This window comes from Theobroma cacao, chromosome 2, assembly GCF_053813885.1.
Source record: "Theobroma cacao isolate CCN51 chromosome 2, ASM5381388v1, whole genome shotgun sequence".
NCBI lineage: Eukaryota > Viridiplantae > Streptophyta > Magnoliopsida > Malvales > Malvaceae > Theobroma > Theobroma cacao.
In genome coordinates, this window is record NC_142640.1 from 153,111 (window position 1) to 176,343 (window position 23,233).

The window sequence follows — 23,233 nt, forward strand, 5'->3', positions numbered from 1 at the left end:
GTGCTTGTCCGGGAAGCATGTGCAGCCCACGTGACCACCTCTGACTCTCTTTTATTTATTTATTTTTTTAATTTTCCGTTTTGAGGATGCCTCTACTTGAATACGTACTATTACTAGCATTAGGACTCCATTTGTCTTAACCTTTACCATTTTGACTACAATTAGGATTTAGGCTTTTGCAAAAATTAAAAGAAAAAAACCAAAACTAATTATTTATAAAAATAAAACCATAACATAAAACTATCCATGTACACATTATAATAGAGGGAAACAAAAATATTAGTACTAGTAACAATTAATTCCATGGGACTGGCATTATATTCCATAGGACACTAACGTATCAAACTCAAAGTTACAATAACTCTCAAATGAAGCTTCCATTTCCTTATCCTGAGCTCCGCTGAAGTAGTAGTCCTTTCGTTTTTCAATTTCCACTTCGCAAACCCTCTGCTCTGGTGGATTGGCTACTGCTTGTTGTTTCCTGTGCAATACTACTGCTTTATTTTCTGTGGGTTCAATACCATCCCATTCCCACATGCAATCACTGCGCCCCAACCCAGGTTGATGGTATGAAGGATGAGTAGAGGAGAATGGGATGAGTAGGCTTTCCCAGGACGATCGCCTCGGCGATTCCTTTGAAGCATGCGGATTTTGTTCTCGGATTGTCTGAACTATGTCACGCTTTTGGTCTTGGAATTCACCGGTTGGTATGGTTGAGATACCTTCATGCAATAATGTTGAACAAGACTGGCTATAATAACCATCGTCAGGAGGAGCCGGAACTGGAACTGGAACTGATGAAGCAGCTGGTAGACTAGTGATCAGGGAAGGTGGTTTCATATCTACCGGATAAGAATCATCATTCCCTACTACTGAAATTACAGTACTCCTGAAGGTTGGTTGTTCATCATAGATACAGCTGGAGAGCTTGCATGAACTTTTGCCATAATTACTACTCCCATTAATGTTATAAATTGGATTAGGAAGGAGGTTGTGAGTGTTGGGATCTAACCCCTGTGCGATAAGCTTCTTCTTGATGCATGAATTCCAGAAGTTCTTGACCTCGTTGTCTGTCCTACCTGGCAAGTGCTTAGCTATCTGAGCCCATCTATTGCCTAGTATTCTATGAACATCAATGATAATCCTCTCTTCTTGTGGAGTAAATGAACCCCTTTTGAGATCCGGCCTCAAGTAGTTTATCCACCTCAGTCTGCAGCTCTTACCACACCTCTGCAAGCCTGCAAGAAGCTCAAGATCAAAACCCATTTGGCCATTTCAGAACGATCGATATGTATATATGGACTATGATCATTGGTACCAGAGGACACTTAATTAAAAACAATGTGGTTAGTTCAAAGACAGATCGGAATATTCTTTGAAATTGAGAAGAGTGTGCATGCATATACAAATAATTAATACACCTGCTAGTTTTGGAACAGAACTCCAAGAAGCATGGCCATGGGTGGTTATGTATCTGACTAGCTTCTCATCTTCCTCGGGAGACCACAGCCCTCTCTTGACTTTCTGTTTGTTGCAGCAGTGATGGACCATCCTATTGATCTTAATTCAATCTCCAGATGAATATATCACAGCTCAACTCACCATTTGGTGGGAGGCAAGCTGGAGATCAGCTGCTTTGCTTATATTTCTTGCTCCAATTAATTTCACAAAACCATCCCTCGTCTCCTCTAAATATACAGGTGTTTGTTGTTCCAAATTTGGCTACTTAATTATACGTGTATGATGGAGATATCTAGATAGAGAAGCAGGAAATTTAACTTGGGGTGGAGTAATCATCATGAAATTTAAGGGCCACTACTCTCAATCGAGTATTTTGGTAGCTTCCAAGCCTTGTCTCTTCATCATTTGCTTTTAACTATATATTAAAAAAAACCCTTTCTAGCTAGCATTGATGATATATAAATGTATATGCTCGATAAAATAAAAATAATTATTATGCATGCCCCGTAAACAGATCACTTGACAGAAAGGGAAGTTTTTCGTTGATGGGAGAAGAAGACAATTGGTAAACTCAAAGTCATACATTCCGCTATTTCAAAGTTTACAATTGATATCCCATGAGCATATTAGCTAGCTTTAGCATTCTATTAACATATAGTGGAAAGGGTAGGATGGAATCCAATAATGTTTGAGAAAATTAGAGATATAAAAAATAATCCAAGTATGGAATGGGAAAGAAGAAGAGATATGATTAAGGGTGGAGGATGAATGATAATTTGACCATTTAGGGGAAGACTTCATGATTCAAGGATAACCGACATGATTTCTTGCATCCAAATTCAAACATGCCAATGATCTCTAAAGACTTTTGTCTTAATTTGTGCTATGCAGAAACTACTAGTACTATTTAACTATATATATACACCACATGCGTAGATTGGCATCTCCTTTCTCCGCTCAACCGTTGCTTGAGAATGTCAATTTCTTGGTGTCAACGAAGATGATGATGATTCGATATGTCTGCTCTCCCTAATTTCCTCTGATTTTAAAAGTTGAAACAGAACTTTTCACATAATCTTTTTCCTTTTTCTATTCCTTCAGGTTTTAAAGGAGGAAATCACGTGGAAAAGCAATGCCTGCAATCAATGGGGTGACATTACAAAGCAATTACAGACTTTGAAAAAAACACTTGTCCATGAACCTTCTTCCACAAAAAAAAAAAAAAAAATGTAGTGTCAATCTGGTTTCCCTCTGAAATCATTGCAGTCGGAGCTAGTAAGTGGCAATTAACTAACTAAAATCTCTCCGTCATATTGTTTTCTCCATGAACGAACAGTATCCTAATTGTCCTATTTTAGAGAATCGCAGCTGACGAAAGCATCCGTGCAGAATGTGAATTGAAGCAGGCAAGTCCGTGAACAGATTGTTGGGATAATTGAAAAGTGTATTCATCATCCAAAGGAAGCAAGGGTATCCTGTATGATGAGGTTGTTCTTAATTAATTAAGTTGCAGATCATCATTCATCAGTGTTGTTTGTTTTTTCTTCTTTCTGTCCAAAGCTATGGTGTTCTTGTGTCAGTGTCAAAGACTTTGTACCAGTACTTGCCATCTACATAGATAAATTTGAAGCACTGAGATGATGTGTTGAATTTGGCTGTTCAAAAAAAAAAAAGATCATCATTCATCACTGCTCTAGTCTCCAGCCCGCAGGTGTGACCAAGAGATTCATTAGTACGTTTTGGATGCTGTTATCATCCTTGCTTTGAGAGTTGTAAAATAATGTTTTAGCCTATATATGGTTTAGGGAGAAGTGGGGCTGGAGGGGTCGAGTCCTGTCATAGACAGTTACAATGTGTATGATCATAATTAAACACCTTGGACCACCACCCTATTTTCATACTTTAGTCTTAATATATAGTAATTAATAATGTTACCGACAGTTGCATGATTACATCTTTTAAGTTTTTCACTGCAATCAAAACCCCAGCAGACTTGATTATCCCCACTTGTGAAACCATCAATGTTTAATAATAACTTTTTCTTCATTAAAAACGCCTTTCTTCACGTATATTGATTTGTTATATTAATCACGTATGATTGCTTCACAGAATTGGTAATGTCGGAGTATATATCCAATGTATTCTGCTGATATTTTTGTGTGCTTCATGTCAAGCAGCAGCTAGGAATCGTGCGGATCTTAACTCTATTACCCATTGCTTGTAGTAGCAGCAACTGCTACAGCAAGCTGCCCGTGTCCTTCCTTTGTCGGAAATGGTCAAATCTGCTAATCATATGATTAGGGACAAGAATTGTTAAAAACCAGCCAAACCTTCTAGATTTATAATAATAGTGAGAGTGATTGATAGCTACTAGTATCAATTTTGCTAACCGTATAAACTTGGACTTGCGAGCAAATTAAATTTCAAGTCTATCCTATCCTCCATGGATAGGTAGCAATCTTGAAAAAGAAATTAAATTTCAAGTCAAGCCTCAAGGGTGAAGAGACAGCAGATGTTGCAGAGAGTTGGTTTGATCTTGAGCTCGAGAAAATGATCACCAAATATTTCAAGAAAAAACTATTAACAGCTCATAACCCTTTCTCTCCCAGTCTCGATCGGTCCTTGTAGTCTTGAAAGAAAGACTAAACAGAAGTGCATGTTCATGCAACCAAGAGCTTCAAATGCGCCAATAATGTTGACTTGAAAATTGGGTTTTGGTTTGCAAGGTCTTCTGTAACTAAGAAGTTGGCAGAGATGTTTTGCAATCATTGCAAAATAGACCAAGTCATGGAGTGCAGAGGTGAATAATCAAACCAAAAGCTTACTAGGACGAAAATTTCATCAACTAGTACTAGTTCAAGCTTCAAACCCAAGCTAAGTACCCCATGTGAGTCCTGGCCAGCAGGCCAATTAAGTGGTGATTGAATTAATAGACCTCTTGTGAATAATAGCAGAAAGATACAGGTTCCAAGCTCTTCCTTGAGCTTTCTTGACAAACCAAACAAGTGGTAGAGACTTGTTAAACATGGACTATTCCATCAATTATGATTATGAAAGTTGATTTTTGAAACAGTGGATGTGAGGAAAAACAAAAGCCATGGTCCAACCGACAATGCCCCCATATTCTTATTGTGGCCTCTTTAGATCTACTATCAGACCATTCAATTCATGGGCTTTAGCCTTGAAAAATGCTTCCTCTCCTCTCAAAGCCTTGGACCTTTACTCCCAAATGCACCGCCGATCAATTCCCTTTGATAGTTTCTCGATACTTCTCACGCTCAACTCCTGTGCCCCTCTGCACAATTCTAACCTCATTGCCCACCTCCACTCCCATATCCTCAAACTGGGCTTCATTTCCCACGTCTACGTTGCCACTTCTCTACTCCATGCATATGTCCTCGCTTCCTTCGATTACGCACGTAAACTGTTCGATGAAACGCCTGAAAGAAACGTCGTCACCTGGAATACCATGATAACTGGCTATTCAAGGTCTGGGGACATAAACAAAGCTCATGCACTTTTTGAGGCAATGCCTTTGAGGAATGTTGCTTCTTGGTCTGCCATGATTGCGGCTTTTATGAATAATGGGAAACTGAATTCTGGGTTCTCATGTTTTCGAGAAATGGTAGCGAGTGAGAGGTACAAACCTGACCAACTGACAGTGGGATTGGCTCTAGGGGGGTGCGCTCACATGGGTTCTCTTGGATTATTGGTGGGAAAATCGGTTCATGGGTTTATAGTTAAAAATGGGTGGGGCTTGGATGTCAAAATTGGCACAATTTTGGTTGATATGTATGCCAAGTGTGGTTTACTGAAGCTTGCTTGCATAGTTTTCAACTTGATGCAACAAAGGAATGTAATGACTTGGACGGCATTGATTTGTGGATTTGCACAACATGGCTATAGTGAGGAAGCACTTTCTTTCTTTGAGGCCATGCAAGACATGGGAGTAAGGCCTAATGAGTTGACTTTTACGGGAATTCTCAATGCATGTGCGCTTAAAGGCTTAGTAGAGGAGGGCCGCAAGTATTTCAACATGATTGAACGGAATGGTTTGGAGGCAAGAATTCAGCATTATGGGTGCATGGTTGACTTGTTCGGTAAAGTAGGGTTACTGGAAGAAGCTTATCAGGTTATTACGACCATGAAGGTGGAACCCAATGTTGTTATCTGGGGATCCTTCTTGTCGGGTTGTAAGGAGCACAGGCAGTTTGAGATGGCTGAGAGGGTGACTGAGCAAGTGTTGGAAATGATCGAGCCAGAGAGCGATGCAGGGGTTTACTCTCTTATATGTGATTTATATGTGTTGAATGGAAAATGGGATGATGCAGAAAGAGTTAGGAAAGTAATGGTTGATCAAAATGTGAGGAAGGCCAGGGGCTCTAGTTTTATAACAAGTTGCTGAATCCTAGGAAGCTATGAACACAGGCATTGGCATCGGAAGCCGTCTCAATGGTGCTCTGCTCTTTTTTTGCAAGCTGCTGCAACTCTACTTACCTGTCGTATTGGGCTACTAAAAAACAGATTATGCCAGAGGAGAATGCCTTGGTCTTTAGCATCTTTAATTTTAATACACTTAAAATTATCAGTAAACTAATTAGTTTGATTGCTATAAAGGTTTTCCTCCAGGTTTCGACCTTAAAATTAAAAATAAAAATCAACATGTTAGTAATCTGCATAAGCTCCAGACTCATCCGGACTGGATGATTGGATCAAGTAAGAATAATAGAATATTTGTAAATTGTGCAATTAAATTTGCTTCTCAAATCTCATCATATTTTTGTTGTTAAAACATGGAGCGAAGAGAATACTGAACTCATTAGGAGATGGATAGAGTAGCAAGTTTCACAAATTTCTAATACAATCACAATTGTAATTGCATTTTTGTAGATTATGAACTTACCCTCTTTTTGATTAATAGATATAAAATAAAAAAATAAATAAAACTTGCGTCATTATTGGTCACGTTAAATACTAAATAGCAATTATAGTATTATTTAATTTTATTAGGGTTATGGACGTAATCAAGTACATGAGTCAATACAATGTTAGGCATAACGTTAGGTTGGAGTGAATTTGATTAACAACTCTGAGACACGAGCTTGATTCAAAAAATAATCAAATTACTCGAGTCCAACCCAATTATACACAATTGTCATTAATTTATGTTAAAATTTTAAAACTCGATTCAAATTTAAGTTCTATTTTGAAAAAAATTTAAATAAAAATTTAAAATATGTACATAAATATTATATATATATATATAATATGTTAAGGATAAAATACCCTATTTTTTAAAGTTTTGATTATAATTCACTATTAATCTTTTTGTCATTAAACCTTAAACCTATGTTAAAAAGTTCAAATCTTCAGTAAAATTCGTCATCCATCCCAATCATGTATTATAAAACTTAAACGAGTCAAATGAAATCCGAATAACTCACAAATAAATTGACTCATTTACACTTCCAATCGGAACAGATTTATCCTTTTTCTATCTGTTCAAGTACAGATTTTTTCTTTGGATAAATAAAACGCCAGTGTAGGTGGAAGAAAACCTATTCGCGTAGGAGATAAAGATAAAAGCAGCCCTACAACCAAACAGACCTTAAATTTTTGAGGAAAGTTGGCGGCTGATTCGCTTCTATAAATACCAATATGCAGAAACCCTCGACCTGGACTGCAGTGAATATAGAGAATCGGAAACCCTAGGACTAGGATTAAGCAAGACGAAGCTAAAAGGGAAAAAGAAAACAATGGCGAAGTCGATGAGATCGAAAAGAGAGAAGAGGCTGAGAGCCATAAGGAGGGAGATCGTGGAGCCCTTCTACCAGAAGAAAGATGATGCCAAGCTGGCTGCCCAAGAAGCTGCCCTGGCTGCTCCTAAGATGCCAGCCCTTGCCCCAACCCCGGCCTCTGCTTCTTCTACTCGTATGCAAGTAGAAGAACAAGTAGCCGCACCCAATTCAACAACAACCAATCTCAATCTCATGGGTACATACTCAATCCCTTCAATTTCAGATTTTTCATGCTGCTTGATTGTTCTATAAATTATTATATAATTTATACTTTCCTTTGGGCTTTCGCAGAAGTGGAGATGGCTGACAATGATCAAAGCAAGGCCAAGGCCTCCTTGAAACCTGCCGGTGGAATAGGGAAGAAGTCTAAAAAGAAGTTAAAACTCAGCAAAAAGAAGCGCCGTGGTAAGGGCAAGATCGGGGGGAAGCGTAATCTTTGACTCTCTACAGTCGACACCCGCTGTTTATGTTATTCTTTTTGTTGGCTTTTTCCCCTTTCTATGTTGTACTCGAGCTTTTTTCACTTGGAATTGAATTGATAATGCCTTAGCTTACTAGCAGTAGGAATTCATTCATGGTTGTCTTCATTTTTGCAAGTTTAGTTTAGTTTACTCAACTGTATTGAGAGTGATTTTTATTTCCCTCAAAGGGACTTGAAAATAGAATTAAGGCATGGATGGAAAGTAGAATTTGCATGTCCATTGTTAATCAGAAAGAAAGCACAGATGAACTTGGGTGGGGAAAGATTGTTGTTGCCCAATGCCCATACCATATGCTCCTATGCAGAAACCAGTAAGTTAAACGTGTTGGTTATGTGTAGAAAATGTTAAGTCATTCATGGTGTTGGTGTGGTCTGGACTTAGAATCGTTGTGCAGGAAGGTTTGTCCCCCGTCAATTTTTTACTTCCCAAAGTCATAGACGCTGGAAAAGCATTGCCAGTGGATAGAGCACATTGCCTATAGTCTATATGAAATCTTTGTGTAGATAAGTGGAAGGCTGGGTCGAATTCCATTTTTGCCAATTTCCTGTTTAGAGATGTCAATTTAGAAACTTTTCAAGGATGGTGGGGGTTGATGCCCGTGGTTAAATCGGCAATCAACTACTTGCGATGTGTCTGTGTCTGTTTTTTTCTGTTCCGAATCACTTACAGGTGGTTGAATGGGCAAAGAAGGCTTAGACAGGATGGATTAGGTAAACACTCGAGAAAAATGCAGTTCCATGCCATTAATAACTTGAACCCGCAAAGAGGAAGGTTGGCATGTTTTGCCAAGGAGGGACAATGCATAATCCAAATGAGATAGGATTTGGACTAAAGACAGCATTTAGTTTTGTACAAATATATAGTATTCTTTATTTGAAAGTGCTGCGTTGTAATTTGTAAGACTACTTATGCCTGCAATGCCTCCACCAACACAAGCAGTGTCTATTTGTCTGGGCACTTGGTTGGAAGTGGAGCCCCGCATAGCAATGGATTCCCATCATAAATGGAGGAATCATTGAATTTTGGGAGGAGAGGGATCCTTCCAGAAAAGTTGTTGTATGACAGGTTTAATCGAGTCAAAGAAGCCAGAGATGTCAAGCTTTGCGGGATTGCCCCTGAAAGATGGTTGTGTGACAGATCAAGCGACTCCAGCAGTTGCAAGTTTCCAATTTTCTCAGCAATGCTCTTGCTCAGGAAATTACTTGACAAATTCAAGATGCGCAGGGCAGAAAGGCTTCTGATCTCATCAGGGATTTCTCCTGCAAGGTAATTCCCCGAAAGGTCAATGCTGTTCATACTTGCCTCAACGCTGCTATATTCGGGATCTCTTCCTCTTGTTACCACCTTTATTAGCCCTTCAAATACCTCGCTGCTCTTACCATGGACTAGTGCGGTCAGATTACCAATACACTTGGGAATGGACCCTGAAATTTTGTTGTGGGAAAGATCTAATATGTGAAAATTTTGAAGGTTACAGAACTGGTCAGGTATCGGCCCACTGATAAAGTTTGAGCCGAGACGAAGCATGAAAAAGGACGATAATTTTTCAACCCACCAAGGTAGACTCCCTAAAAATTTATTACCTCCAAGGTCCATGCTTGTCAAACCGGAGCAATTTTGCAACGAAGATGGGATCTCCCCTTCCAGGTTGTTGTTGCTCAACAGCAGCACACTTAGAGAAGATAGGAAACCAAAGGAACTTGGGATGTTTCCAGTCAAACTATTACTTGATATATCAATGCCCCATAACGTTAATGATCGATACCAACAGTTGGGGAGTTCTCCAGAAAACTTGTTGTTTCTAAGGGATAAAATTTGCAGCGCCTCGAGGTCACACATGGATGATGGGATTCTACCACTCAGATTATTCCTAGAAACGTATAATTTCTGCAGCCGTGGCATCAAGACCCCAATGTTTTCAGGTATTGGCCCTGAAAATGAATTTTCTTGAAGGAATACATCGGTTGCGTTAGTAGACCAAGGCGGGAGAGGACCCTCAAAGTAATTAGAACTCAGATCAACGACGTTTAAATATGGAAATTGTAACTGGGGCGGCAACTTCCCCCTGATTTGGTTTTGGGATAGAACCAAATAAGTGACTTGAGCAGACACTTCTGAAAACCATTTCCCTGGTATGGAGTCAGATATTCCAACATTTTTTAAGATGACAGAGTTAAGATCATTTTGAACTTGAACCCATACTGGAAATGAGGGGCCCACCATGCAGTTCTCAAGTTGGATAGACTTAAGTTTGAAAGGAGGAAACCACTTGTAGGACACACGGAAAGCCAAGGACCTTGAAGGGTCTGTTGTGAGACGAACATGCTTTAATCTTCTGAGATTCATGAGGTGGGCTTCTTTCAAGATACCCTTCCAAGAATTTGCGACAAGGTTCATTTCAACTAGCTGTGAGAGTTGCCCAAAGCTTTCAGGAATTGTACCATTCATCATATTATATGACAGGTCTAATTTTCTCAGCGCTGGCAAGCTTCCAATAGATGATGGAATTGAGCCCCAGAAAGAGTTGCCAGAGAGGTATAGGTGTTGTAAGTGTTTAAGCAATCCTAAGGACTCGGGCAGTTCCCCAATCAATGAGTTGGAACTGAGATCAAGTGACTCTAACTTATTGTTTGGGTCACTTGAGAAACCACTAAAAAGTTCATGAATCTCACCATGGAAATTGTTTGAAGAAAGATCTAGAATCTGCAGTTTGCTAAGATTTCCAAATAATCCAGGAATTTGACCCTCGAGGTTCAAATTATCAGACAAATCAAGGACTTGGAGATTTTTCAGGTTTGCAAATTCAGCAGGAATTGAACCGCTGAAAAAGTCCCATGTCAGATACAGTTCTGTGAGATCGGTGAGATTGAACAACCATTGGGGAACAACAGAATTAAAAGAATTCTCTGACAAATCAAGAACTGAAAGTGAGGTGAAGTTAATGGATGGTAATGACAATGGGAGACCTTTAAGTTCACACCAGTGCAAGCGTAAGTCTACCAAGGAAGGAAGCATATTAAATATTTGCAGCCAATTCTCACCTATGCTATCGAGTTTGGCAAATCCCAGGTTTAGATATTTTAAAGAAGAGAGATCTGAAAGCCATTTCAGACTCCCTGAACGTAATTCCCTGAGGCCTGTACTGCTGTACGAGTCTGCATAGAGGTCCAGATACTGCAAGCTTGTCAAATTCCCTAGACAAGGAGGAATCTCTCCAGCAAATGAAGCAAATGAGAGATTGAGATATCTCAAATTTCGGAGATGGCCAAAGAAGTCGGGAATTTCAAGTCCTTCAAAATCATTCAGGCTAAGGTCCAGATAAGTCAGATATTCCAAGTGGAGCAAAGAATGGTTGATCTCACCTCCCAAACAGGAGCGTTTATATGCTGTTGGATCACCTGCTCCACCATTGATTAACTGATACGGATTTCTAAGGTCGAGCTTGGTGACACGTCCTGTTTGGTTGTGGCATTTGATGCCTTTCCATGTGCAACAATCTAGGCCCACCCAGGAAGAGAGCATGCCGGAAGGGTCGGTGAGACCTTCTCTGAGGCCAACAAGTGCTCTTCTTTCGGCGTCTGTGCATTTGACATCAGCGGAGCAGACGACAAGTCGTGAATTTGAATTGAGGAGAAGGAGAAAGAGCAAATATGAAACAAGGAGACGATGAATTGAGTTGAAATCAGCCATTACCAACAAGGCTTCGTTGGATCAGCTGCCTGCCTGTGCCAGCAAATTTAAGTTGAGTTGTGCACTTGGCACAGTGTCAGATATGGTGTTGGCTAAAGTTTGCTTTATGTCCATTTTTATATATGTGGTGCCATGTCCACTTGCTAAGTGGTGTGGATTGTGGAAGTAATCAGATTCAGACATGTTTTCCAGTAACAGCGGCAAGAGCTCAAATTACATACTAATTATCCAATTCCACTTTGGTATAATAAGTATGCTTAAATTACTATGAGCTCAAACACCGAAATTTCGAGAATGTACCATGTCATTTAAGGTATAACATATCGATACGTATTATTTTTTTATTAATATTACGGGCATTACGTATATGCAGGGGCAATTGGTATCAGCATTTAGGACTGGAACCATATTAGAAGGGGCCCTTTGCTGGGAAAAAGAAAGGCCCAGCACTTTGGAGAGTGGAGACCATCGTGTTTGGACTTTGGAGTTTGGGTTCAGAGCCGAAACATCATCGTCATCATTATCTTGGGACATTGATACACTAGTCGAGAGGTTTGGGCCCATCAGGTCAATCTTTTATTTTGTGTAAACAAAGTTCCAGCTGATTATATATAAATATATATATATATATATATTTATATATTTGGATTAAATAATAAAGCATGTTTTTATACTCTCTTTTTTAACAGATTTTATATTTAATTGAAATAAAATAAAATATACAAGTCAATATAAAATAATATTCTCAAACCCAGTTGGGGTTTAAAATTCTAAATTTGATTTGGATCCAACAAAACTATAGTGTGTATCCCGGGAAGGTAAAAGAGATATTTAACTTGCAATTTCATTAGGATTTAAAAATGGAAAAAGAAAACAAATAAATTATGAAAGTCAGTCAACTTTTGCCGGGTCAATTGTGAATTATGATATAAGCTTATTTTCCATACTATTATTCATCCAAAAATAATTGTCAAGAAAAGAGAAATTGATCTCTTCTCTGTTAAAATGGAAAAAACGAGAGTAATAAAGGCACATTTGAGGGATGAATAACTTGCTTCAGTCCATTCAAAGTTTCTTCCAAACAGATGCTTTAACCCGACTGTCTATCTCATAATATATTTGCTTTCATGCTTTTTAAGTCTTTGAACCTTTAAGCACCCCAACTTGCCTTGCAAGCTGGGCTATTAATGTCCCACATCTGTATAAAGACTTTGAACAGGTCTTGCTGATACGACCAAAGCCAGTCGTTGCTAATATTGAAGTTTCCTTTGAGTTTCGTGATCAAAGCAATTAAATTGAAGCAGGCTTGTTCCTTTTCCAGTCATGATGTCAATTAATTACTAGGTCTAGGTCTTAGATTTGTTTTAGAACAAAAGGTTGTGCCCTTGTTGCTAGGGTACGAGGTATCATTTGACACATGGATAGCCTCTAACTAGGAAAGCCCTGATTTGATTTCAACTTTCAAGTTGATAAAATCAAATCAAACAGAGCTTTTAAAGGGGAGAGTGAATGAGTTCCCAATTCTCAGGACAATCAAAACCAAAATAAGCTCTTGCTAAGGTGAATGAACTCAACTACCTGAGTCCCAGTTTCTGCTTAATTAAAACGGAAAAAGGTCGTTTTCCCTTAAGATTTAAGTAATCCAATCGAAAGAAACAAATACAGTATGTTACATCAGAATGAGAGAAACATTGAAAAAATATAAACGAATAAATAAAGGTAGAAGAAAAATATATATGAGGCGCTGATGTTGCTTTTGCTTAGTAGTTGAGATGTAGCAGCAGCAATGAAAATATGGTAGTTCTGCTGACTTTGTCCACCACCTTCCGTCCTTTCTTTCTCTCTGTCGTTTCCTTTACGTCACAGTTAGATTGAGAAAGTTAGGCCATCAGGAAAAGTAGACTCTCCTCTCAGTCCCTATGAATAATAATATTGTATCTATAGCTTTGAGTTAATATAAAACTACCATGTATGTTTCACAGCGACTTTCTCTCCTCTCACGACTCACCAGTCACTACCCGTGCCGTAGACTCTTGCCAAGAGTCGTCTTCTGAACACGCCTATACTCAATATATCTTTCCCTTCCCCTTTCGTCTCTCCTGTTTCTTTGTCTCTGAAGAAACAAATAGAATAATTTAAAGTACAAGCACAAGTCCAGGGTGTGGAGTCGTTCCTGAAGATGATGACATGCATATGCATGGTTCGATATTTCAAGAAACTTAGTGCTCTGTTCTTAGCATTCATCCTTGTACTGAGCAGAGTGTCTGCAAGGTTTGTTGTGGAGAAGAATAACATCAGAGTGCTATCTCCGTTGAGTCTGCGAGCAAAGCATGACGGTGCGATAGGTAACTTTGGAATACCAGACTACGGAGGGTTCATTATTGGCTCAGTGGTTTATCCAGACAAAGGGGCTAATGGCTGTGAACCCTTTGATGGCGTGACCTTCAAGTCCAAGCTTCCTCGCCCCACCGTTCTCCTCCTCGATCGTGGAGGTATTACTCCATTCATTTCTCTTCAACGATATTGTCAAAAACCCTGTTTATAGATTTTTCCTTCTTCTTTTTTTTTTTTTTTTAATTTTGTTGATGCTAAACTCATTTAATTTGGCTTGTTTCATAAGAATTTGAATCATAAGTACCTCTTACTCTTACAATTGCTATTATACTATTCTTTGGACATTCATGTATCTTTCTTTTTAGTATTTTCTATTGTAATTCTTTCTGGGACTCCCTCTTTTTCTAATTCTTACTGATTTCCATGATTGATTGGTCATGAAATAAGGAATCGTTTCCAAGAACAGGTGGGTGCCGGCTGTGTGTATTTCTTTCAACGGCTTGGAGTAGTTTTTTCTTCCTTCTTGATGAATAGCATGTGCATATGCATTCAATATAGGCAGTTTTGTATTTTGTTTTCAACGGCTTGGAGTCCTTTTTCTATTTTTCCCCCTTGATGAACAGCATGTGAATGGGCATCAGTATAAGTAGTTTTATTTAGGGGTAGGGATTTGATTTGGTTCTCCTTGCTTGATTTTTTCTTTTCTAATTTACAAATAGAGCCTTCTAGATCAGTCTTATCATCAAATCATTCTTGCTTTCTTGTCTTGCATTTGTAGAGTGTTTCTTTGCCTTGAAGGTATGGCATGGCCAACAAGCTGGTGCTGCAGCAGTATTGGTGGCTGATAGCATAGATGAACCTCTAATAACAATGGATTCTCCCGAGGAAAGCAGTGATGCAAATGAGTATGTGGAGAAGATTGGAATTCCATCAGCTTTGATAGAAAAGTCTTTTGGTGACAGCCTGAAGGAGGCCCTGAAGAAGGGTGAAGATGTTGTGGTAAAAATGGACTGGAGGGAGTCAGTGCCCCATCCTGACCAGAGAGTTGAATATGAGCTTTGGACGAATAGCAATGATGAGTGTGGGACTCGTTGTGATGAGCAGATGAATTTTGTAAAGAATTTCAAGGGCCACGCGCAGATACTTGAAAAAGGGGGTTACACTTTTTTCACACCACATTACATAACTTGGTTTTGTCCGCCGGCTTTTGTTTTTAGCAGTCAATGCAAGTCTCAGTGCATAAACCATGGAAGATATTGTGCTCCTGACCCAGAACAAGATTTTGGAGAGGGATATCAAGGAAAGGATGTGGTGTTTGAGAACTTGAGACAGCTCTGTGTGCACAGAGTTGCCAATGAGAGCAAGAGGTCTTGGATTTGGTGGGATTACGTGACAGATTTCCATATCAGGTGCTCCATGAAAGAGAAGAGATATAGCAAAGAATGTGCTGAGGATGTCATGCGCTCACTTGGTTAGTGCCTTTTATTTTTTTTTTTTTGTGGGATTTTTTTTATCATATCTTCTTTCATTCTTGCTTGATTGGCTTCATATGCTTAACCAGATTTACCAATTGAGAAAATTAAAAAGTGCATGGGTGATCCTGAAGCCGATGTCGAGAATGAAGTCCTGAAAACTGAGCAAGAACGTCAGGTCATACACTTAATTTCTTGTCCATATTAAGTAAAAGAGTTAAGATTTTAAGATTAATGATCTTAAATTAAGCAAAATATTAACTTACTTTTGCAACAATGCGTGGAACTTTAGGTTGGCCGAGGTTCTCGTGGTGATGTTACCATTTTGCCAACATTGGTTATCAACAATGCTCAATATCGAGGTTTGTTATATAGCATGTTGGAGATTTATATTGCAAAGTTCCATATCATTTTCTCCAACCTTGCTACTAGCTTTATCCTTGCTCTCATCAATCAATCAAAGAAATCCATTTTCATCTTACAATTTCCTAAAAATGCTTTCAGAGTAAATTTCTATTGAATCACTTAAAAAATGCTGAAGTTTTTGATTTGCTTGCTATGAAGGAAAATTGGACAGAACTGCTGTGCTTAAGGCCATCTGTGCTGGATTCAAGGAGACCACAGAACCTCCAGTTTGTTTAAGTTCAGGTAGATTGGGCCTGCTTATAGTCCTGGGTGCAGTAACTTTACATTCAGGAAAGATCTTTTGTATGAATGTAAAGATCTTTTGTATCTCTTATTTAAAATTGGCTTCATGTTATTTCCATAGATCTTGAAACCAATGAGTGCCTCGAAAGAAATGGTGGTTGTTGGCGTGATAAACGAGCTAACATAACTGCATGCAAGGTAAGACAGAAATTGTACACAATAATGTTATGTTGCAATTGAACAGTGAGACTTTAACTCCATTAAAAGGGGTACTTTTACTAATAAAAGGGATGTTGAATTTGTATAGGACACATTCAGGGGAAGAGTGTGCGAGTGCCCCACTGTGAAGGGCGTGCAGTATAGAGGAGATGGATACGTATCTTGCGAAGGTGCAACTTTCCCCTACTGTTAAATGAGATTTTTGTTTAATGAATTTGGACAATTATAGATGATGGTTCTCTTGTGGTTTGGACAAGGGTGGGAATTGGGTTATCTTTCTGATGCCTCAATGTTCTGCATTCAGCTTGCATATTTTGGCTTTTCAAATTTTTAGTTAACCTTTTGAAGTTATTGGTCCTCAATCACATGATTACCTATAGATACTTCTAAAAGGATGAATTATCCAGTTTACTGGCGATGTGGCAGATGAAATTTGCTTTTATGGTTGCAAGTTTATGTTACTAGCAGTCCTTTCCGTTTCTTTCTTCATTGTTTATATCCTTTGGCTGTGAGTTGGGGGTTTGAAGAAGGGAAGTTTATTGCAGTTGCATGAAATTTTGAACTTCTACACAGTGGAAATTTGTTATCTTATCCATCCAAATGGCTACTTACTTTTTCTCATCCATTTACAGCATTTGGACCTGCGAGATGTACAATTAACAACGGAGGTTGCTGGTCTGAAACAAAAAATGGATTAACTTTCTCAGCTTGCTCAGTTCAGTGATTTATTCCTTATTTTGTGCTTTCTCCAATGATTTTCTGTTATTCTGTAATGTTATTTGTGGTTTGACCAAACTCGCTCCTTTGCATAATGCAGGAAAACCAGTTAAAAGGTTGTCAGTGTCCACAAGGCTTCCGAGGGGATGGTCATAATTGTGAAGGTGCTTTGTTCTTCCAGTTTTTACAACTTAAAGAACATTTTATGTCTGTTCTTAACCCCTCAGGTGTTTAATTTTAAATTACATCAGAATTTCTTCATCTCCATCTGCTGCTTTTGCTTCAGATATCAATGAATGCAAGGAACGAAGTGCTTGCAAGTGTGATGGTTGCTCCTGTAAAAACACTTGGGGTTCATATGAGTGCAAGTGTAAAGGTGACCTTCTGTACATAAGGGAGCAAGATGCTTGCATTGGTAAGACGATGAATTCAAGTTATGACTCTGAATGGCAGAGAATTCTTGTGGCATTCATTTACCTTAGTAAATTAATCTCACTTACATGTACTTGCAGTTATTTTCTCAATCATTTCCATTTTCAATGCTTTTGATATAGAGTTTCGCTGTCATTTTGAGGAAGAAATGCTGAGTTCATAGTTAATTACAGATAAAAGTGCAATAGTGTTTTCCCCTGCAAACATAGTAGTTCTAATCTGAAATTGTTCATCCTCCTTACAGAGAGAAATGGATCACGCTTTGGGTGGTTCCTCACCTTCTTGGTCCTGGCAGCTGTGGCGGGCATTGGTTTAGTTGGCTATATATTCTACAAATATAGGCTCCGGGTAAGTCTAAACTACATATGTTGGTTTATTATTTTGTATCTTTGATTGCTATACATATCTCATTTCTATTCCACCTGCAGTCTTACATGGACTCAGAGATCATGGCAATCATGTCGCAATACATGCCGCTTGACAGTCAACATAACAATGAAGTTCCTAGTGAGGCGCAACCATTGCGACAAGGCTCAACAGCATAAATATTTGCTAATCCTCGGTTGCTATTTGAGCTAGCACGCCCCTGTTACTCACCATGTTCTGTCGCAGATGGAGGTTAAAAGCAATCAGTACTACGCATTATGCTGGTGATCATATCTATACGCACAGCGCACGCTTGTTTTCCAGCTATGGAGCTACCATGAGAAGTTTTATCTTTATACAGAAATTTTCCTTGACAGATAACAGAACCCTCTTTTTTATTTTTACTTCTTATTTTTTTCCCCACTTTGTAGTTTGTAGATAAAATAGTTGACATGTAAACACGGGTTGAATATCATGTGATGGCTCATGATCTATATATTCTATACAAGTAAGAAAAGTAATAGAATAAGAGAAAAGGGTTGTTGTAAAATTTTACCAGTTCCACGTTTTCCAATCATTACTAAAGATTGCTGTTGTTGTAGCTTGTAAGCAGGTTTTAAGTTCCCATTTTGTTATTGCCCCTTGAAACCATGAACTGTGCACAGTTCAGTAATTAAGTTTGTTTTTGTATCTTCTTCCTCCTGTGGAGGAGGGAGGCTAAATGGCTAATGTAAACTTCAGACTCTGCCATCCTCCCATATTACAGTTTCCAACTGTGGGCACAAAATTATATAATTTACAATCCTGTTGCTTTGGCCGCGTGTCGAACTCAAGACCTCCCGCTTTGAGACTAAGAAAATGTTTCAGAAACCTAATCCTGCAGTAGCAGCTTACCAAATAAGACACACTTTGATCGCAACCATCACTAAGAAACATGAAGACTTTGAAACTGCAGCAGTTTCAGTTCCTTCTCCCTCCCATAGCAGCTTCGAAAACCCAACCATCTAAACAACAAATTTTCTCATATTCCTTTTCAGCTATACCAAATCTAACTGATACTTATCTAAACACAAGACCCAAAAATTTTCCGACACTAAGCCAGGAACAAGTCTCCAAAATCAACCTCCTAATTCCACGTCTCTGCCTCTCTAACCACCTGACAACCGCAATCCAGCTAACCACCACCGCACTACTCACTAACGCTTCCCCGAATCCCAAGTCCCTCTCTGTTTCCATTCTCATCCACTCCCTCACTCTCCAGCCTGACTTGAAACTATCCATGTCACTCTTGACCCGCCTCAACCACATCCCACAAGCTCACCCACATCTAACGCCCGTCTCCACCATGCTCATTGCTTCTTATCTCAAAAAGGGTAGGCATAAAGATGCCTTAAAAGTATACAACTGGATGCGGAGGCCTGGCTCTCCTTGTACGGTAGATAAGGATGCCTATGGGATTTTGGTTGGTAGGTTCTGTGCTAGCGGCGTTGTTCTTGAGGGCTTGATGGTTTTGAGGGATATGTTAAAGGTCCATCTGTTGCCAGGGGAAGGCCTCAGAAAAAAGGTGGTTAGGAGTTTGCTGAGAGAGGCTAGAGTTAGGGAGGCAGAGGCATTTGAAGAGCTTTTGCCTTGTGTTGCATGTGTTGGAGCTCTCAACAAGGTGTTGGATTTGTTGGATCACCTTATCGGAAATTGGACACAATAGTACCAGGTATGCTTTCATGCTGTCATACCCTCTCTAGCCTTTTTGCCTTTCGCCTTTGCAGATTTAATGAAGTTATCATTTTGGAAGCTTGGAGTGATGTAGGTTTGAACAAATGGATAGCCACTTCTGGCCTGGCTTGTCCTGTTTTTTACCAAGTTGGCCAAAGCTTGCCTTCTCTTATAGAAGGGCCAACTGATATGCCGACGGAACAGGAAGTGATTATGCTGGGGACCTTATGGAGCATATATGTGGGCCTTTCTACGACAAAAATATACCCTAAAACTTTCCAAGCTGCATCAAATGCATCATTGAACAGATCTTATAGCTTTTTCCTTCAACCATTTTTTCCACATGTACAAACCTGAGAGCCTTAATATATCGTGGAAAGTATTGAATTGATACATTATATTGTTCGTTATACAACAAATGTCAGAATGGAGAAAATATGGTTAATAAGTACTGTTTAGATAGTATAGCAGTCTTAAGAAATATTACACCTGAGAGCAAAGTCATCTTGGGATCATTTTCACCAATAATCCCCACAGGAACATCTTCCATTCCTGAAATGATGGAACCTCCTCACGTCTCTTAGGATAATTTCCCTATCTGTTATCCTTGAGATGTACTTAGTAGCCTCATGGCAATCATTGCAAACTCTGAGGTTCTTTGCTACTCTAATTGTGGTACCAGGAGGGTAGTTGAGAAGACCATAGGCTATTGCCAGTTTCTCACTATGCCCACAAAGCAAAGTTTCTTTCTCCTCCTCATCAACATTATGAAGTACACAAGAAGTATCAGGCACGTACCCCTCCTTTCTCATCTTCTCCGAGAGGGTTTCAAGGAATTTATGTAGTTGTCCACTTTGTGCGTGTGATGCATCGCCAGCTAAAAACTTATGAACCTCATCACCAAACTCAATCCAGCTACACCCTGGTTCTTTTCTTACCCCCATTTCCTTCATCTTCTTCCGAACATCATTTGCCTTGTCCCACAGTTGAGCTGATGAGTATATATTGGAGAGCAGAACATAGTGGCTTGCCACATCAGGTTCTAGGTAGAAGAGATTTCTTGCTGCGATTTCCCCAATTTCAACATTTTGGTGAATTCGACAAGAACCAAGCAAACTACTCCAAGCACCAGCCTTGTCAAATTGAGAGGGCATGGTATTGATCAATTGATATGATTCCTCAACTTGACCAGCTCGGCCAAGCAAATCCACAATGCAAGCATAGTGATCTGGTGTAGGTTCGATCCCGTACTCATCCTTCATTCTATAAAACAAGTTTAGGCCTTCTCTTACCATCCCTGAGTGACTACATGCTGCAAATATAGCTATAAAAGTAACTTCATTAGGCTTGACTTCCTTAACCTTAGATGCTTCTGCCACCATACAGTTGAACAACTCCAAGGCTTCTGCTCCCTTGCCATGCATGCCGTAAGCCATAATAATGACATTCCAGGTGATTACATTTCTGAGGGGAATGATATCAAAAACTTTTCTACAAAAATTCAAGCAGCCACATTTTGCATACATGTCTACCAGTGCACTTCCAACCCCAACATCTGATGCCAACATGTTTCTAATGGCATATGCATGGATCTCTTTTCCCTTTGACAGTGCAGACAAGGTGGCACAACCAGGAAGGACAGTCATAAGGGTTATAGAATTAGGTTTAAGAGGAATTCTTTTCTCATCCTCATAATAATCCGCACTCTTCTCTTGTTCAACTCTTTGCATCTCATGTAGCAGAAGAAGTGCATTATCATGATGCCCACAAATAACATAACCAGTTATCATTGTGTTCCAAGACACAATATCTCTGACTTCCATGTTGTCAAATATAGTTTTGGAAATTTGTATCTTCCCCATTCTACAGTACATATCCATAAGTGCATTTTGCACATAGGGGTCACTTGCCAAACCTCTCTTCACTACGTACCCATGAATTCCTTGTTTGTGAACAAATGCTTCACTGCGCACGCATGCAGGCACAATGCTGGCCATGGTGGTGGCATTGGGACAGAGCCCAGCAACTGCTTCCATTTCAATGAAGAGTATCAAGGCGTCCTCATCATGCTCATTTTGTGAATATCCAGTGATCATAGCATTCCAAAGACCAGTTTTTTTATCTATGACACAATCAAAAACTTGACGACCACTTTGAGCCTTTCTGCAATTGCAATACATATCAACCAAAGCACTGCCAACAAAAGAATTGTCAATCAAAATATCATGTCTCAAGGCATACGCATGAAGCTGTTTCCCAATGTCTAACAGTTCCAAGTGTGAGCAAGCGGGAAGCACGCTTGCAATTGTGACGCCGTCAGGTTTGAGACCTTCAAGAACCATGCGGTGTAATAACAGTAATGCTTCTGTAAACTTATCATTTTGAGATAAGGAGCTCAACATGGTGTTCCATGAAATTAAATCACGCTCCTTAAACAACTCAAACAACAGCTTAGCATCGTTGAGATGTCCTAGTTTGGAATACATAGTCATCAAAGCATTATAAGTAAAGGTCTTTGCATCGCCTATTCTTAAACTGTATGCATGAAGCTGCTTTCCAAGATGTAAGCCGTCACGGCTGGGCAAATTTGAACAAGCATGCGCGATGCTCACCAGCGTAAATGAGCTAGGCTCCACATTATCCAGGAGCATTAACCTAAAGGCCTCTAATGCAGCCTCCCAGTCCTCAAGCCGACAGAATGCGGAAATGAATGAGTTCCAAGAAACGGTATCTCTCTGGTGAATTCTGTCAAACACCTTGTACACATCCCAAATGTCCCCACATTTACCGTAGAAATTGACCAGGGTATTGGCCACGGTGACGGAGGACGTTCCAAAGCCGTACCCAAATTTGAGAACTTGAGCATGAATCTGTTTTCCCAAGGCCAAGTCGTGAAGAGCCGTGACGGCCTTGAGGACAGCGGGGAAAGCGAAGTGATCGGGTGGGATACCGGAGGAAGACATGCTGACATAGGTTAAAATGGCTTGGTGGAACCGGTTGGATCGGGTATTTGATCTCAGAGATTCGGTCCATGAGCCCTGAGACAGAGAGCGGGTCTTAGTGGGAATGGGTTGGTGGGTTTGGATGGACGGGATTGGAGTTGGAGGAGGAGCAATAGCAGATGAAGGGAGGACAGGGCTGTGAGAGGACATTTGGTAGTTATTACCGTTGCTGTTGACCCTTTGACAGTTCACAGTAAGGAGTTAGTTAAATGGATAGTTGAAAGAAATTGGGGCCACTTTGGGTTCAGGGTGGTCCACTCTTCTAGTCCAAGGGCCAACCAAGGTGCAAAGATCCAAATCGTTAGCTTTGGCATTACGAAAAGGGCATTCATGTTTCTAGGCTCTTTGTCTTCGGATGGAAGTCAGAGTGTGGTGTAAAAGACTCGAACAAAAGAAACAAGATGAAGAAGAAAACAGACAAGAGTCTTTGCATGGGAACTGAACAGTATCTTTTCTGTTTTTCCTCTGAAGGGCAACAACAACATTTCATTGAAGAGCTGGCAAGGGGGTTGCCAGAAAAAATGCATAGAGGGTAGAAAAATATCCCTTCAGCTGCTAATCCCCTGTTACAAAGAGACCTAACTAACGGGCTACACAATTCAGCCACGAAACAAGTCCCCTGTTACAAATGGCAATACAGAAAGTATTCACGCCCACCTGTACATGCAGAAATAAAAATAGATAAAAAACACAGAAGAGTGGCCACAACAGATTTGCTGTAAACTCCCCAAAGTGAATATCCATCTTCCATGCTAAAAACTTACGGAAAAGGTAGGAATGAACTGGAAACCATGGTATGTCATTATCATCAAGTCACTGGCAGGCTAAGCCTTAAAATACTGCAGACAATTTACCCGGAACTGAACATTATCTTTGTCTAAATTGCGGAGAGAAGAAGA

The 23,233-nt window shown here is 39.6% G+C and overlaps 7 protein-coding genes across 7 annotated transcripts; 4 read left to right on the forward strand and 3 right to left on the reverse strand.

Moving 5' to 3' along the window:
* Positions 1–204: 204 nt before the first annotated feature.
* Positions 205–1,767, reverse strand: LOC18606992 (myb-related protein 308-like). The gene is made up of 2 exons (XM_007040927.3): positions 1,422–1,767; positions 205–1,238 (listed from the first exon to the last, which is right to left on the reverse strand). Exons 1-2 carry the CDS (start codon positions 1,549–1,551, stop codon positions 316–318), a joined length of 1,053 nt encoding a protein of 350 aa, XP_007040989.3. The 5' UTR covers positions 1,552–1,767; the 3' UTR covers positions 205–315.
* Positions 1,768–3,906: 2,139 nt separating this feature from the next.
* Positions 3,907–6,077, forward strand: LOC18606993 (pentatricopeptide repeat-containing protein At1g33350-like). The gene has a single exon (XM_007040928.3). The coding sequence runs from the start codon at positions 4,559–4,561 to the stop codon at positions 5,864–5,866; it is 1,308 nt and encodes a 435-aa protein (XP_007040990.3). The 5' UTR covers positions 3,907–4,558; the 3' UTR covers positions 5,867–6,077.
* Positions 6,078–7,108: 1,031 nt separating this feature from the next.
* LOC18606994 (uncharacterized) lies at positions 7,109–7,846 on the forward strand. Its single transcript, XM_007040929.3, has 2 exons — positions 7,109–7,455; positions 7,551–7,846. The coding sequence occupies exons 1-2, from the start codon at positions 7,218–7,220 to the stop codon at positions 7,697–7,699; spliced, it is 387 nt and encodes a 128-aa protein (XP_007040991.1). The 5' UTR covers positions 7,109–7,217; the 3' UTR covers positions 7,700–7,846.
* Positions 7,847–8,452: 606 nt separating this feature from the next.
* On the reverse strand, positions 8,453–11,530 carry LOC18606995 (disease resistance family protein / LRR family protein). Its single transcript, XM_018114506.2, has one exon. The coding sequence runs from the start codon at positions 11,429–11,431 to the stop codon at positions 8,684–8,686; it is 2,748 nt and encodes a 915-aa protein (XP_017969995.2). The 5' UTR covers positions 11,432–11,530; the 3' UTR covers positions 8,453–8,683.
* A 1,729-nt stretch (positions 11,531–13,259) lies between these two features.
* On the forward strand, positions 13,260–18,169 carry LOC18606996 (vacuolar-sorting receptor 7-like). The gene is made up of 12 exons (XM_018115207.2): positions 13,260–13,923; positions 14,544–15,236; positions 15,327–15,415; positions 15,530–15,599; positions 15,802–15,885; positions 16,007–16,083; positions 16,193–16,274; positions 16,737–16,819; positions 16,922–16,985; positions 17,108–17,236; positions 17,498–17,601; positions 17,682–18,169. Exons 1-12 carry the CDS (start codon positions 13,611–13,613, stop codon positions 17,796–17,798), a joined length of 1,905 nt encoding a protein of 634 aa, XP_017970696.2. The 5' UTR covers positions 13,260–13,610; the 3' UTR covers positions 17,799–18,169.
* Positions 18,170–18,315: 146 nt separating this feature from the next.
* LOC18606997 (uncharacterized) lies at positions 18,316–19,725 on the forward strand. The gene is made up of 2 exons (XM_007040932.3): positions 18,316–19,330; positions 19,412–19,725. Exon 1 carries the CDS (start codon positions 18,554–18,556, stop codon positions 19,322–19,324), a length of 771 nt encoding a protein of 256 aa, XP_007040994.3. The 5' UTR covers positions 18,316–18,553; the 3' UTR covers positions 19,325–19,330; positions 19,412–19,725.
* OTP84 (Tetratricopeptide repeat (TPR)-like superfamily protein) lies at positions 19,597–22,679 on the reverse strand. The gene has a single exon (XM_018115205.2). The coding sequence runs from the start codon at positions 22,482–22,484 to the stop codon at positions 19,851–19,853; it is 2,634 nt and encodes an 877-aa protein (XP_017970694.2). The 5' UTR covers positions 22,485–22,679; the 3' UTR covers positions 19,597–19,850.
* Between the last annotated feature and the right edge of the window lie 554 nt (positions 22,680–23,233).